The 13689-nt window shown below is 46.2% G+C and overlaps 1 protein-coding gene across 3 annotated transcripts; it reads left to right on the top strand.

The window, feature by feature from the left end:
• The first annotated feature begins 642 nt into the window (after positions 1–642).
• Positions 643–10859, top strand: NOLC1 (nucleolar and coiled-body phosphoprotein 1). Of its 3 annotated transcripts, none has more exons than XM_037496634.2 (13): positions 643–836; positions 4120–4175; positions 4265–4404; positions 4510–4637; positions 5397–5568; positions 6535–6662; positions 6785–6923; positions 7231–7359; positions 7529–7639; positions 7754–8428; positions 8579–8685; positions 8860–8952; positions 9048–9114. In XM_037496634.2, the coding sequence occupies exons 1-13, from the start codon at positions 717–719 to the stop codon at positions 9087–9089; spliced, it is 2040 nt and encodes a 679-aa protein (XP_037352531.1). In that variant the 5' UTR covers positions 643–716; the 3' UTR covers positions 9090–9114. The 3 variants fall into 3 exon arrangements, with proteins under 3 accessions (XP_037352531.1, XP_037352530.1, XP_037352528.1); XM_037496633.2 differs by lacking the exon at positions 9048–9114 and adding an exon at positions 9121–10859 and having other exon boundaries at positions 644–836; positions 4268–4404; XM_037496631.2 differs by lacking the exon at positions 9048–9114 and adding an exon at positions 9121–10859 and having other exon boundaries at positions 644–836.
• Positions 10860–13689: the final 2830 nt, after the last annotated feature.

Genomic DNA, 13689 nt, shown 5'->3' with positions numbered 1-13689 from the left:
GTATTGATACAAAGGGAGGCAGCAGTTGGGTTTTCTAGTTCTCCCATAGGCAGAGTTAACATTGTGGTTGAATTCTACCCAGGAAATAAAAGGGCTATTTTAGAAATGTGGGTTGAAGAGATTGCTCCTGGATCATTCAGATTACTCTTCATGGAACTTATCAACGCTGAAGTGGGGGTAAGTCATGATTGAGGGAGAGGCAATTGTGGGGATCCACACCCCACTAACCACGGAGAATCTGAGGGTCCTCTGCAGTGGGGTCTGGAGGATGTTAAGATAGGGCCTCCCTGGGTGCAGGAGGTAGGGATGATGAGGTCTGGGAAATCCACTGGCCACGCCATTGTGGGCGGTCAAGAGAGATGATTTGGTCAGGAGGCTCGCTCACTACTCGGGAATCCAAATTTCAGCTGGGGCGCGGGAAGGCCGGCGTTTTCCCGCCACGACGGGGGGCGTGACCCCTGACGTCAGGGCTCCGCCTTCACTAAGTGGCGGACAGCGGGCTCCGCCCTCACCAAAATGGCGACACTCCTGGGACCGGAAAGAGCTTATAGAATTCGCCTTGACCCGGTCGGCGCGGTGGAGGCGGGACTGCCCTATAGGGTATGCCCGCCCCTTCCGCCGTGCGCGATGGCGTCACGGACCCGCCCCACCTCCCGGTTCCTGGCTTTCCTGAGTCGTGCGCGTCGGCGACGGTAGTGACGTGTATTGCCCGGAGGATGGCGGACGCCGGCTTGCGCCGCGTGGTTCCCAGCGACCTGTATCCCCTCGTGCTCGGCTTTCTACGCGATAACCAGCTGTCGGAGGTGGCCAATAAGTTCGCCAAGGCAACAGGCGCTGTGAGTCCCGGGCTTGGGTTCACGGACTGGGGGGAATAACTGAAGGTCTCGGGCCCTGATATGCCCAGGTTTCCTGGCGGCCAGGTCCGCGGGGTCCGCCAGCCCACTGTTGGCGGCGGCTTTGTGCGAGCTGCTGCTGTGACCGGAGAGTGCTTGGAGTCGGCACCTCCTCTTAACGGAGGTGTGTCCCCTTGCTTTTTTTGGTGAGTGGCACCGCGGCGGCGGTAGCGTGGGACCCTCGTGGCCCAGGTCACGTGGCTGACGGAGTAAGGCGAGGAGGGAGCGCTGAGTCCCACATGAGCTTTGGGAGGCTCCTGGTTCCTTCCTTGGGCTTTACGTTGACTGATGTAAAGATTAAATTACCCGGCATTTGAACATAAATAACATTGCTTTGGAAGTGAAGGTTGGGATTTTCGTTAGTAAAGGGTGGAGAGAGAGGTTTCTGCTTTTAGTTAATACTGAAGCAGGATTGAGCTTCGTAGCTCTACCAAGCCAGCATGGTAGTGAGCTTGGATCGTTGATCTTTGACTAATCAAATCTAGGTTTGGGACGGGGCACCTTGCGACCTCTCTAGGTCTGTTTCTGCTTATACAGGGGTGTCTTCAACCACTTTATAGGATTTTGTGAGTTTCAGTAACATAATCAAAGCCATAATCCCAGTTACTTGCTCAGGAAGCTTCAGTAAGTGAAAGCTGTTATAGTTATGGTAGTCTAGGGTATTCCAAACACAGTGAAAGAAAGATAAGCAGTCATGTGAACGGTTTGGAATCTACATCTCAAGAAAAGTCGACATGACTATGTGGGAAAACTACTTGAGAGAAGGCAGAGCAGAATAGTGGTCTTTGACAGTATTATATTAAAAAGTCTTTGACTAAGAAGATAGACTTTTCTTTTATGACAGAACCGGGCTGCAAAAGGAGAGAATTAGATCAACCTCAGAAAACTTGGGATAGTCTGCCAGGCGATTTAATAGAATTCTTTTCATAATGTAACTGTTTTGAATTGATTTATAAGTATTTCCACAATGAGCTGGATGGAATTAAGCCTTTCATATTTAGGATTCTTTTTTGTTACAAAAGCTAATCTTTGTGGAAGTCTTACTAAGCAGCCAAATACTGTTTCCAGATGCCAACCCCTTCATAGGCATCATCACTTACCATCTCAACAACTTAATAAGGTGTATAGTATTACCTCCATTTTATAGAGAAAAAAATCTTAGGAAGATTAATTTGCTTAGGATCACATGGTAATAACTGGCAGAGGTGAGTGTCACATCCACACTGAGTGCACTGTAATTAATGTCTCGCCATTTTTGGGCATCAATCTGTAAGTGTGATTAATAGCTGAAAGCAGTTTTGCATTGAATATATGACATAACCTTTTTACCGATCTTTGTTGGGCACTGATTTCCAATGATTTGGTATTATAAACCACATTGTACAAACACCCTCTTGTATAAATGCTTCATGGATGAGGGTAAGTCCTAGATAATACTTTGCTAAAGCAAAGAAAATGCTCTCTTTTTTTTTTTAAGCACTAAAGGCTTTGTTAATAGGATTGGTGGAGTAGAAGATGCCAAAATGTATAGGAATTACCCAAGTTTTTTATACCTAAAATTGGGAAATACATTAAAAAATGTTTATCTCCTAATTTATGCAAAAAAAAAGTCTTTTGAAACTAACATTTTTTTTTTTTAAAAGATTTATTTATTTATTTATACAAGCACTGGGTACAGTCAGAAGCACCGGAGGGTGAGAGAATTCACCAGAGCCAGAGCGGGGAACAGAACAGGCAGACTGAGAAATACACTGCTGAGGGGAGCAGCGGGCGGCAGGAGAGGTCTGCGCGCCATGTGGGACCCTCCTCCGGTGGCTGGGGAGCAGCCGGGGATCAAACCGGTGTTGCAGAGGCTGCGGGCAGCTTTGCAACACAGCGCTCAACCACTGCGCCACCAGGGAGGCCCGAAACTAACATTTATACCAAAGAGAGCATGGCAAAGTGTATTGCCTTTTTTTTTTTTAATAATTTTTCCCGGGCCTCCCTGGTGGCACAAGGGGTTAAGACGCAACCTATGAAGCTGTCTGCAGCAGCCTCTCCAACACGAGTTCGATTCCCTGGCTGGCCAGGGAGCTGTTGCCCACATGGTGCAGCAGACCTTTCCTGACTCGTCCACTGCTCCCCTCCGCTAAATCTCCAGCTAAAAAGAAGCCACAACAGTGTACTTTGGTCAATCTGCCTGTTCTGTTCCCCACTCTGTCTGTGGTGAATCCTCTCGCCCCCCCCACACCTCTGGCCTGAATCCCAGCTCTTGTAAGCATAAATAAATCTTTTAAAAAAAATAATTCCCGGGCCTCCCCGGTGGCGCAGCAGTTGAGCGTTGGGTTGCAAAGCTGCCCGCAGCCTCTGCAGCACCAGTTCGATCCCCGGTGGCTGGAGGGGGTCCCACATGGCGTGCAGACCTCTCCTGCCGCCGGCTGCTCCCCTCAGCAGTGTACTTCGGTCCTTCTGCCTGCTCTGCTCCCCGCTCTGGCTCTGCTAAATTCTCTCACCCTCCTGCACTTCTGACTGTACCCAGTGCTTGTATAAATAAATAAAAATAAATCTTAAAAAAAAAATAATTCCCACCCCTTTTTTAAATATTTATTTATTTATTTATACAAGAATTGGGGTATAGGTCAGAAGCACAGGAGGGTGAGAGAATCCACCAAAGACAGCAGGAAGCAGAACAGGCAGACGGATTGAAGACACTGCTAAGGGGAGCAGTGGGCGAGGCAGGAGAGGTCTGCTGCTCCATGTGGGTTTCTCCCTGGCCGGTAGGGAATCGAACCGGTGCTGTGGAGGCTGTGGACAGCTTTGCAGTGCGGTGCTCAACCGCTGCGCCACTGGGGAGGCCAATTTTTCCCATTTTTTTTTCTTTTTTTAAAAGATTTATTTATTTATACAAGAGTTGGGGTACAGGCTAGAGGTGCGGGAAGGTGAGAGAATTCACCGGAGACAGAGCAGGGAGCAGAACAGGCAGGCGGACGAAGGCACTGCTGAGGGGAGCAGTAGGCGAGGCAGGAGAGGTCTGCGGCGCTGTGTGGGTATCGCCCTGGCCGGCCAGGAATCGAACCAGTGCTGCAGAGGCTGCGGACAGCTTCACAGTGTGGCACTCAACCCGCTGCGCTACCGGGGAGGCCCGTGTATCGCTTTTACTGAGTGAGAGAATAACACAAAATTTGATCGACCTTAGAATAACCAGGATAAAGTTTTCTTACTCAGCTCCTTCTCTTTTCTTCTATAGACCCAGCAGGATGCCAATGCCTCTTCTCTCTTGGACATCTATAGCTTCTGGCTCAAGTAAGCCCTCCCTGTACCACTGTGACTGTATTTTCCCAGGTGGATTGGGTTATGTTTGGTTTGGGATCTTCTGAGCTCATATACCTCAGCAGGTCCCCCAAGGCCCCAAAGCGGAAGTTACAAGCAAACGGACCTGTGGCTAAGAAGGCTAAGAAGACCTCCTCCAGTGATAGCAGTGAAGACAGCAGTGAGGAAGAAAATGCTCAAGGGCCTCCAGCTAAGAAAGCTGGTAAGGCCAAGCAGGGAATTGGGGCTAGTGGTTCCAGGAAAAGGATTTATAACCTGCCTGTACCACATGGCTGATTCTTACTCAGGGGCCTGTGCTTTTGTTCAGCTATACCTGCCAAGCGGACCAATCTGCCTCAGCATGTTGGAAAGGGTGCAGTCAAACCATCTGAGAGCAGCAGTAGTGAAGAATCCAGTGATGAGGAGGAAGAGGACAAAAGGAAAAAGCCTGTTCAGGTTTGCAGCTTTGGGAAGGAAAGGGGGTCCTTAAGGAATTGGAAAGAGGAAACCTAAGGTCTGATCTTTTAGTTTATGACCAAGAGATGGTGGTGGGTATTCAAAAGGTGATTGTGGGGAAGAAAATTTGGGAACTTATAGAGAAACGATGGAAGTGTGAAGTCTGGAAAGCATATGTGCAGTTGGAGTTGGACTCTCAATCTAAAGGAAATTCATCCCAATCTGCTTCCATGGGGTGGTGAGTTTCTCTGGGAAAATGAGAAACTTTTTTTTTTTTTTTAAAGATTTATTTTATTTATACAAGAACCGGGATACAGGCCAGATTTGCAGGAGGGTGAGCGAATTCACCAGAGACAGAGCGAACAGGCAGACCAACCGAAATACACTGCTGAAGGGAGCAGCGGGCGAGACAGGAGAGGTCTGCCGTGCCATGTGGGTTGTTCTGCTGCCGGCAGGGATTGAACCAGCATTGCAAAGGCTGCGGACAGGTTCACAGAGCTGCACTCAACCGCCTGCGCCACCAGGGAGGCTCAATGAGAAACTCATTTTTAAGAGAAGAGTGTGTTTTGTAGGTGTTAGGGACTCTTGGCAGGGAATGACAGGAACAGGACCAGTATCTCAAAAGGGTGACTTTTTTTTTTTTAAGAGCTTGTTGCTTTTTCTCTATTAGCTTTCTCTAGCTTTTTATTAACCCCTAAGAATAAAAGGAGCCCTTTGGGTCTCTGGATGCAGTTGATTTTTCTCTTTGTTTTCTTACAGAAAGTAGTTAAGCCCCAAGCCAAGGTGGTCAAAGTTCCTCCTAAGAATAAGGCAGCTGAGAGTTCTGATTCTGATTCTGACTCAAGTTCAGAGGATGAGGCACCAAAGAACCAGAAGCCAAAGACAACACCTGTGACAGCTAAAGCTCAGGCAAAAGCCCCGCCCAAACCAGGTACTGTTTCTGGTGCTGAGAGGCCAGAGTGGGGACCAGGTTTCCTGGGGACTGGTGTTTAAATTGCTCATTCAGCACGGGGCTAAAATGGCACTGGTTGTTGAACTAGAGGGTATTAGTTTTTTTTTCCTTTTAAAAAGCTTTTTACTAATAAGTAAAAAAAAAACAATTAAGGGCTACTAACTAGAGAAATGGTCTGTAGCAAAGGAAAACGCTATCAATTTGGCATTTTTAGTTACATTTCACAGACGTTTTATAGACCCACAATCCCATTCTACTGTGACCATTTATACATGCGTTCTTTGTGTCTTTTGCTACCATTTTTTCTTCTCCACTCCCTCTACATTCATTCCATAGAATAAATGAAGATTTTCTTTTATAATTGTCTAGTCATGAAGGTTACGTTATGATTTTTAGGAGCTTCTCGGAATGGAAGTTAGAGTGAAAGACTTCAGAGAACATATTTAAATTATTTGCAATGTATCACTTCTTAAGAGATAGTTTTTATATATTCTTAGAATTGGAAAGGAAAGTCCTCATTTGCCATAGTAAACCACCAGTTTTCCTTCATGCTGGTTCTAAAGGCAAGATAATTGATAGACTCCTATATTCTGAGCTAATGGAAAGGCAATTTTTATGGTACATTTAATTTTTTTTAATTAAAGATTTATTCATACAAGAGCTGGGGTGCAGGCCAGAGGTACGGGGGGTCCTGGGGAGGTGAGAGGATTCTCCAGAGACAGTGGGAAGCAGAACAGGCGGATCACTGCTAAGGGGAGCAGCAGGCAAAACAGGAGAGGTCTGTTGCGCCATGTGGGTCACATCCCTGGCCAGGGATTGAATTCATGTTGCAGTGGCTGAGGATAGCTTCATAGTGCTAAAACTTAATTCTTGTGGCACCAGAGAGGCCCCCTTTATTGTCCTTTAGTTCTTTGATACACTATACATGAATTCTTTTTTTCTTAGGTACTCCAGCTCGGGCAGCACCCAAAGTAGCCAATGGCAAAGCAGCTAGCAGCAGCAGCAGCAGCAGCAGCAGCAGCAGCAGTAGTGATGACTCAGAGGAGGAGAAGGCAGCAGCCACCGCTAAGAAGGTCTGGGCTATAAACCTCTACCAGGGAAAAGGTGACGGGGGAAGGAGAATGTCTCCTTTTCCTGGCAGGATTGGTTGGGTCAGCAATTTCCTATATTTACTGATTTTCTTGGTGTGATGCAGGCTGTACCTAAAAAGCAAGTTGTAGCCAAGGCCCCAGTGAAAGCAGCTGCTGTCCCTGCCCAAAAGAGTTCCAGCAGTGAGGACTCCTCCAGTGAGGAAGAAGAAGAAGAGCAGAAAAAACCTGTGAAGAAAAAGCCAGGTGACTGCATAGGGAGTCAACCTACCTGACTGTGTGACCACTGCCAGGTTGTGGGAGAAGCTCTGCATTCACCATGTGGACTTCTCTGTGGAGCCACTATGACAGCTAACGTCTCCAGGGAAAGTAGAAAGCTGAATTGCCTTTTATAACCTAGATTGGGAAGTGAGTCCATATTCTACTATATTCTGTTTTTTGGAAACGTGTCAGCAATTCAAGGGAAGGGAATTAAGCTCCCATTTCTCAGAGGGGGTGGTATCAAAGAAATTGTGTATATATTTTAAGACTGCTATATTGTCCTTTTAAACAGGACCCTATAGTTCAGTACCCCCGCCTTCTGTTCCCCCACCCAAGAAGTCCCTTGGAACCCAGGCTCCCAAAAAAGCTGCAGAGAAGAACCAGCCTGTGGAGAGCAGTGAGGACAGCAGTGATGAGTCTGGTGAGTCCCCCCCAGTGGTAAGGGGGCCTGGGTGTGTGTGGAATAAAGAAGACAAAAATTCTTCTGTTGATGTTTTTCACTGAAACAAGACAGGGCTTCACATCCTTTTTTAAATTGCTCTTGGTTGGGTTAGGACTCTATCCAACCCAATGCCATCGGTTCTCTCCAGATTCAAGTTCTGAAGAAGAAACAAAACCCCCAGCTAAGGCAGGCACCACAAAAGCAACTGCTAAACCAGTTCCAGCAAAGAAGGCAGCAGAGAGCTCTTCGGACAGCTCAGGTAAGGCATTTGGCGGCCCTCAGGGCAGTGGGATACTCGCTTCCTTGAGTAGGTTACTCCCGGGGTTCCTCTCAGTCTGATTGGGTAGCTGTTCATTCTGTCCTTTCTGTCTAGACTCAGACAGTTCTGAGGATGAAGCTCCTGCCAAGGCAGTCATTACTACTAAGAGTCCTTCAAGTAAACCAGCTGCCACTTCTAAGCAGCTTGCAGCTAAACCTAAGCAGCTTGCAGCTAAACCATCCATAACTCCCAAGCAGACTGCAGGCAGTGGCCAGAAGCCTCTGACTAGAAAGGCTGATAGCAGCTCCAGTGAGGAGGAGAGCAGTTCTAGTGAGGAGGAGGTGGAGACAAAGAAGACTGTGGCCACCCCTAAGACTACCCCTAAGGTGACAGCCAAAGCAGCTCCATCTCTGCCTGCCAAACAGGCCCCTCAGGGTGGTGAGAATAGCAGCTCTGATTCAGATAGCTCCAGCAGCGAAGAAGAGGAAGAAGAGAAGACATCTAAATCTCCAGCTAAAAAGAAGCCACAGAAGGCAGCAGGAACTATAACTCCATCCAAACCAGCCTCCACAAAGAAAGTAAAGGCTGAGAGTGACAGCAGTTCTTCCTCTGATGACTCCAGTGAGGAGGAGGAGGAGGAGAAGCCCAAAGGCAAGGGCACCCCAAGACTACAAACCCCCAAGACCAATGGTACTTCTGTGCTGACTGCTCAGAATGGAAAAGCAGATAGAGACAGTGAGGAAGAGGAGGAAGAAAAGAAAAAGGCAACGGTGGCAGTTTCCAAGCCAGGTCTGTATCCAAAGAACCTAGGGTTTGTCTTCCTCAATCAGGATGGGTTGAGGGAGGAGGCGCATGACTAGGCTTCTAGTTGCAGGCTCTCAGTATGAGAGCCTGGGAGGAACAAACGGAACCTGGTCTTCTGAGTCTGCCTTCTTGTAGGTTCAGGGAAGAAGCGGAAGCAGAATGAGGCTACCAAGGAGGTGGAGACTCCTCACGCCAAGAAGATAAAGCTTCAGACCCCCAACACATTTCCAAAAAGGAAGAAAGTAAGTTGTCTCTTTTTCTCTAAGGAGCTAGCCTTTGAAGAGTAGAAAGGAAAATCTGGAATCATCTTGACTGCTGTCTGCCTGGCTTGGCACATGTGCATATATTTGTAGTTCAGAGGGCTTTTCTGTTAAGTGGCCATTCCTCCATCTTTAATTTCCTCCTTCATTCTCTAGGGAGAAAAAAGGGCATCATCCCCATTCCGAAGGATCAGGGAGGAGGAAATTGAGGTGGATGCCCGAGTAGCAGATAACTCCTTTGATGCCAAGGTAAAGAGAGAGGGGTGTTCATGCTGGAGGGGGAGCGGGTGGTGGAAGAAAGGGCAGCTTTTCGCTCAGGTTGATGAGAAGTTCTCTGGGTTCAGGTTGCCTTGAACAGGAAGAAGAAAGTAACAGGATCCTGGTGATGTCTGTTAACCACTTCTCTCTACTTACCAGCGAGGTGCAGCCGGAGACTGGGGAGAGCGAGCCAATCAGGTTCTGAAGTTCACCAAAGGCAAATCCTTCCGGCATGAGAAAACCAAGAAGAAGCGGGGTAGCTACCGGGGAGGCTCCATCTCTGTCCAGGTCAATTCCATTAAGTTTGACAGCGAGTGACCTGGCACTCTGCCCTCGAAGCAGGGGTGAATACCTGAGACCACTTACTTTCCCAGCTGTTAGGGGAGAGTGTTGGTGAGGACAGCAATTTAGAATAGGTCTGAGAACATTGCATCATAACATCTCTGGTCTTTTTCTGTGTTCTGTAGTTTTGTACAGATTTGGTTTTGAGTGTTAAGTAACAAGGATAAGGCAAGGGGAATGTTGTGTTTTTTTTTAAGAAAATTCATTTTAGTTGTCACCCCCTCTCCCTATTCATTGGAAGTCCTCATACTGAGAAATTTGTATATTTTATATTAAATCATTTCCTGTTGATTTTTGTTGTGATTTTTTAGAAGTGGGTTCCCACAGATAAAATCTTAGCTGTTGCTCAAGACATAGTAAAGGTCACCTGTATGGATTTGTCTAACTGGTGAATTCTGCCTATGTGAGTACACAGATCCACACTTCATTCCTCCTACCTCTCAGAGCCCTGGTGAGGGGGTGAAGAATGGTTAATACATATGTCTGTGAAGCATGCACTCGTTCCTTGGCTCTAAGACTGAAGTTTTCAGCCAGCATGGGTTTACCTACTTTTTTTGGTCACTGTTTTATTGTAGGCAAAATTCTGGTATGGTGCGAATGTCATGGGTCTGTTTGAATAGCTTATTTTCTGTAATTTTACCATTGTATGTCAGCAACACATTTGGTTTTTTGTAATTTGAAAGCAAACTTTTCTATCGTTCAGAGATTTTTTAATGACTTGACACTTAGCTAGTGTTGAGTACTAAATTGAGGACTACACTTTTTCCTTTTTTTTTTTTTGGTACATTTTAGAGTACAAAGTTGTGTTAATTTAATCTGAAAAGCACATATCACTTGATATTTCTGTCTTGGTAGGAGTGGTGACACAAAACTGGTCTCATTAACTCCTAAATGGTTGTAAATCAATACTTAAGAAAAAAAGTTAATGAAAAAAAAAACTAAAAACCTCAATTTTTCAGTAGGAGTTAGGTTACAATAGTCAGGTGAATTGAGAGGTAACCTATGTATGTGCTAATAGAGGTGGGAAGAGCCTTTACAAAGTATATTATCAGTAAAACTTGAGAGGGATTGGGAGAGCATATTAAGGGGAATATTGTGTTTTGTAGTTGGTATATGGGAGCAATTGATGTGCCCTCTTTAGAACCTTGACTGTCAGCGATAGGGAGGGTAACAAACAAATGAGCAGAGATGGGACTCTTAGGCCAACCTGGCTGATTGTAAAGCTGTAGGAGACAACAGTTGGCAGTACTTAGCCAAAGCAAAATGTGGAGGAAATAGTCCCCCAACTCTGGAAGCGGGGCTGTCCCTGTGGTGGGAAGGTGTGCTCTATCTTCATGGATGAGGTATCTGGTCTTAAGATTAGCTTCCTTGGTATGAATTCCATACTCTCTGAATAACCTGATAATAACTGAGTTTTCCTTGTAACTGCCTCTGGGAAGAAAATGTGCTATTCATGCTGACATAGGTATTTCAGTCTGCATGGTAAAAATTAAACAACTACAAAACAATAAACTGCTGGTTTATACTGTGTCTTGGGATTTTTATTGTGAGTCTGAACCCTTCGCACTTTGAAGGAGGGTGGTGCTAGTGGGCAAAGGCTGACGGCCACAGAGCTGGCAGGCATGAGCTGGCAGCCACAGGAGAGGTGTGGGAAAGAACGTGCTTGTGGTCGCCTTATACCTCTGGGAGACAAAAGGGGGCGATGAGGCAAAGTAGGGCAGAGGAAAGGTACCCCAAAGTAGAAAAAAAGCCCCTGGGAGCTTTTGAGAGCAGTGGAGACAGGAGAGGTCTGTTGCGCCATATGTACTGTTCCCTGGCGGGCAGGGGATCAAACGCAGTGGCTAGTAAACCCTTGCACTACCAGGGAGGTCACACATTACTCCTTAAAATAGATAAATGCTTTGTAAACTGCTTATTGTTTGAAGTTGTGGTTTTTTCTTTTGCATTTTTATAAACCTTCCTAATCTTGTTTGCTTGTTTACTTTAACAGGCCTTTTTCCTTTGGCCTTGTAAAGCTGAATATGATACATACATACACATGTGTATGTGCTTTCCCCACACCTCACACTCTCTGTGTGTGTGTGTGTGTGTGGTGTATGCCAGGAGGTATGAGGAAGGCACATACCGTGTAAGGAGACATTTTCCAGTGGAGAAGATGCCCTTCAGGTGATTCAAGTGGAGGGTGTTTGGGAGGTAGGGTCAAGGTAATGTTAAGACTAAGTGTTCAATGGCAATGGTCTTTTGTACCCTAGTCAGGAATTAGTACTTTCTTTTGTTCACCTGATTATCTTTGGGGATTGACAGTCCAAAGCAGTGCTTTTGTCAACAATTCAGCTGCCAGGATGGTAAAGTTAATACTGAATTCTCATTCCTCCCCTGGCACAACCTGCATAAGCTGTCTGCAGTTACTAGAGACACCAGTAGGTGGTGCTCTTGCCTGCTGTGCAGGCGCTAATAAGCAAGACTAGTTGAAGCTGAATTTTTTTTTTTTTTTTAGATTTATTTATTAATTTATACAAGCACTGGGTACAGTCAGAAGTGTGGGAGGGTGAGAGAGAATTCACCAGAGCCAGAGCGGGGAGCAGAACAGACAGACCGATGAAACACACTGCTGAGGGGAGCAGCAGGCGTCGCAGGAGAGGTCTGCGTGCCATGTGGGACTCTCGCTGGTGGCCGGGGATTGAACCAGTGCTGCAGAGGTTGTGGGCAGCTTTGCAGCCCAGTGCTCAACCACTGCGCCACCGGGGAGGCCCGAAGCCAAATTTCTTAATCCAGTTCAAGAAACATGGAGAACCTGCTGTGAGGCTTTGGATACAGGTGAATAACACATAGGCCCTCATTTGAGATACCAAATTCTGGAGAGTGGCGAGGGAAGGCCCTTCTGACCTATAGCCTGTCCTTGTTACCTGTGAGAGGTGACCTGTTACTTGAAACTCAGTAGCAGATACTATTGCTTGTAGAGGAATCCTGGTATTTACCATGGCACCCAAACTCTCAGCCTTACCCCCAGGTCCTACAGGGCTCTGGTTTCCTGAAAAGGGCAGCTAGCCACATGCCCCCATTAATGGAAAATTTAAATCTGAGCTCCAAAGTCCTGGCATTCTCCACTGTCTTCCCGTCTTCTCCCAGCACACTTCCCTCTTACCTCAGGATTGAGAACAAATTCCAGGCTTACACCTTGGAAGTGGGCTGGAGAATGGAAGGAGTAGGGAGTATTTCAGTAAATTAGTTTGCCATAATAGGAATTTATCCATAAATCAGTGCCACATGTGTGATTCAGTGCCATAATATGTGATTCTGTGGGCAATGTTGAGGAACAGAAAAATAGACACAGTTCTAGTGCTCACAGTTAACCCAGTCAAATGAGAGGCAAAGATTAATCTCAAATAAATGAGAAGTACGATGAAGGCAAGGTGCAAAGAGCCAGGAGAACATATAATGGCAGCAGCTTGTGACTCGTGGCGTTGGGACTTCCTCACAGAATGACCATGTATTAATAATTTATCATCTAAACTGGGTTGCTTTTGATAGCAATTCAGCTTTTGACAAACAGTCATAACAGACTATACTAGGCAAGCCAGGATATATCATCACTACAGTAATAGAAATCTTCAGTGAGAAAGTAATATTTTAGTTGAGAGAAGGTGAGGGTTAAGTGAATACGAGGGTGCAGGATGAGCAGGACTATGTATTTTCTAGCTGGAATAGCATGTGTCTTTGGTGGGAGGGAGTATAATGGAGATCCCAAACTGAAAAAAGACATGTACCTGAAAGAGCAAGGAGAGCTGTGTAAGAGGAGGCTAAAGAAATCGGTAGGGACCCGATGCAAAACCTTTGGAAGGCGTGTTTAAGATTTCAATCTTCAACCTAAAGTCAATGGGAAGCTTTTAAAAAATATGTCAGTTCCTCATCTGTTCAGGCTACTATAACAAAATTCCATGGACTGGGTGGCTTAGACAACAAATTTATTTCTCACAGTTCTGGAGTCTGCTAAGTTGAGGATGTAGATGCAGGCCTATTTGGTTCCTGATGAGAGATCTTTTCCTGGCTTGCAGACAACTTCTTGCTGTGTCCTCAACTGACATTGGAGGCACAGAAAAGCAAGTTCTCTGGTCACTTCATAAAGGCACTTATCCCATCATGGGGACTCCATCCTCATGACCTCAGCTAATCCCAATTACCTCCCCAAGGCCCCACCCACATGCCATCACATTGGGGCCCCGCTGTTAATTCTTGTACACTACTGGTGGGATTGTAAATTGATACAACCAATTTGGAAAACATTTTGCCATTTTTTAAAAATGACATATGGAGGGGTCTCTCTGGTGGTGCAGTGGTTAAAGTCACAGCACTATCAAGTCATTGCCCCATGAGTTGGAGCTCCCC

Source organism: Talpa occidentalis, unplaced genomic scaffold, assembly GCF_014898055.3.
Source record: "Talpa occidentalis isolate TD23 unplaced genomic scaffold, MPIMG_talOcc4v2.1 talOcc4.8, whole genome shotgun sequence".
NCBI lineage: Eukaryota > Metazoa > Chordata > Mammalia > Eulipotyphla > Talpidae > Talpa > Talpa occidentalis.
The sequence above is the reverse complement of the archived record's forward strand: the minus strand, read 5'-3'. Positions and strand labels throughout refer to the sequence as shown.

Excerpts from the sequence above, each read along its gene's own strand:
- NOLC1 (XM_037496631.2), top strand. The coding sequence starts at position 717 with ATGGCGGACGCCGGCTTGCGCCGCGTGGTTCCCAGCGACCTGTATCCC. Across the intron at positions 4,405-4,509 it reads GCCTCCAGCTAAGAAAGCTG|CTATACCTGCCAAGCGGACC; the intron begins GTAAGGCCAAGC and ends GCTTTTGTTCAG. Across the intron at positions 8,429-8,578 it reads GGTGGCAGTTTCCAAGCCAG|GTTCAGGGAAGAAGCGGAAG; the intron begins GTCTGTATCCAA and ends GCCTTCTTGTAG.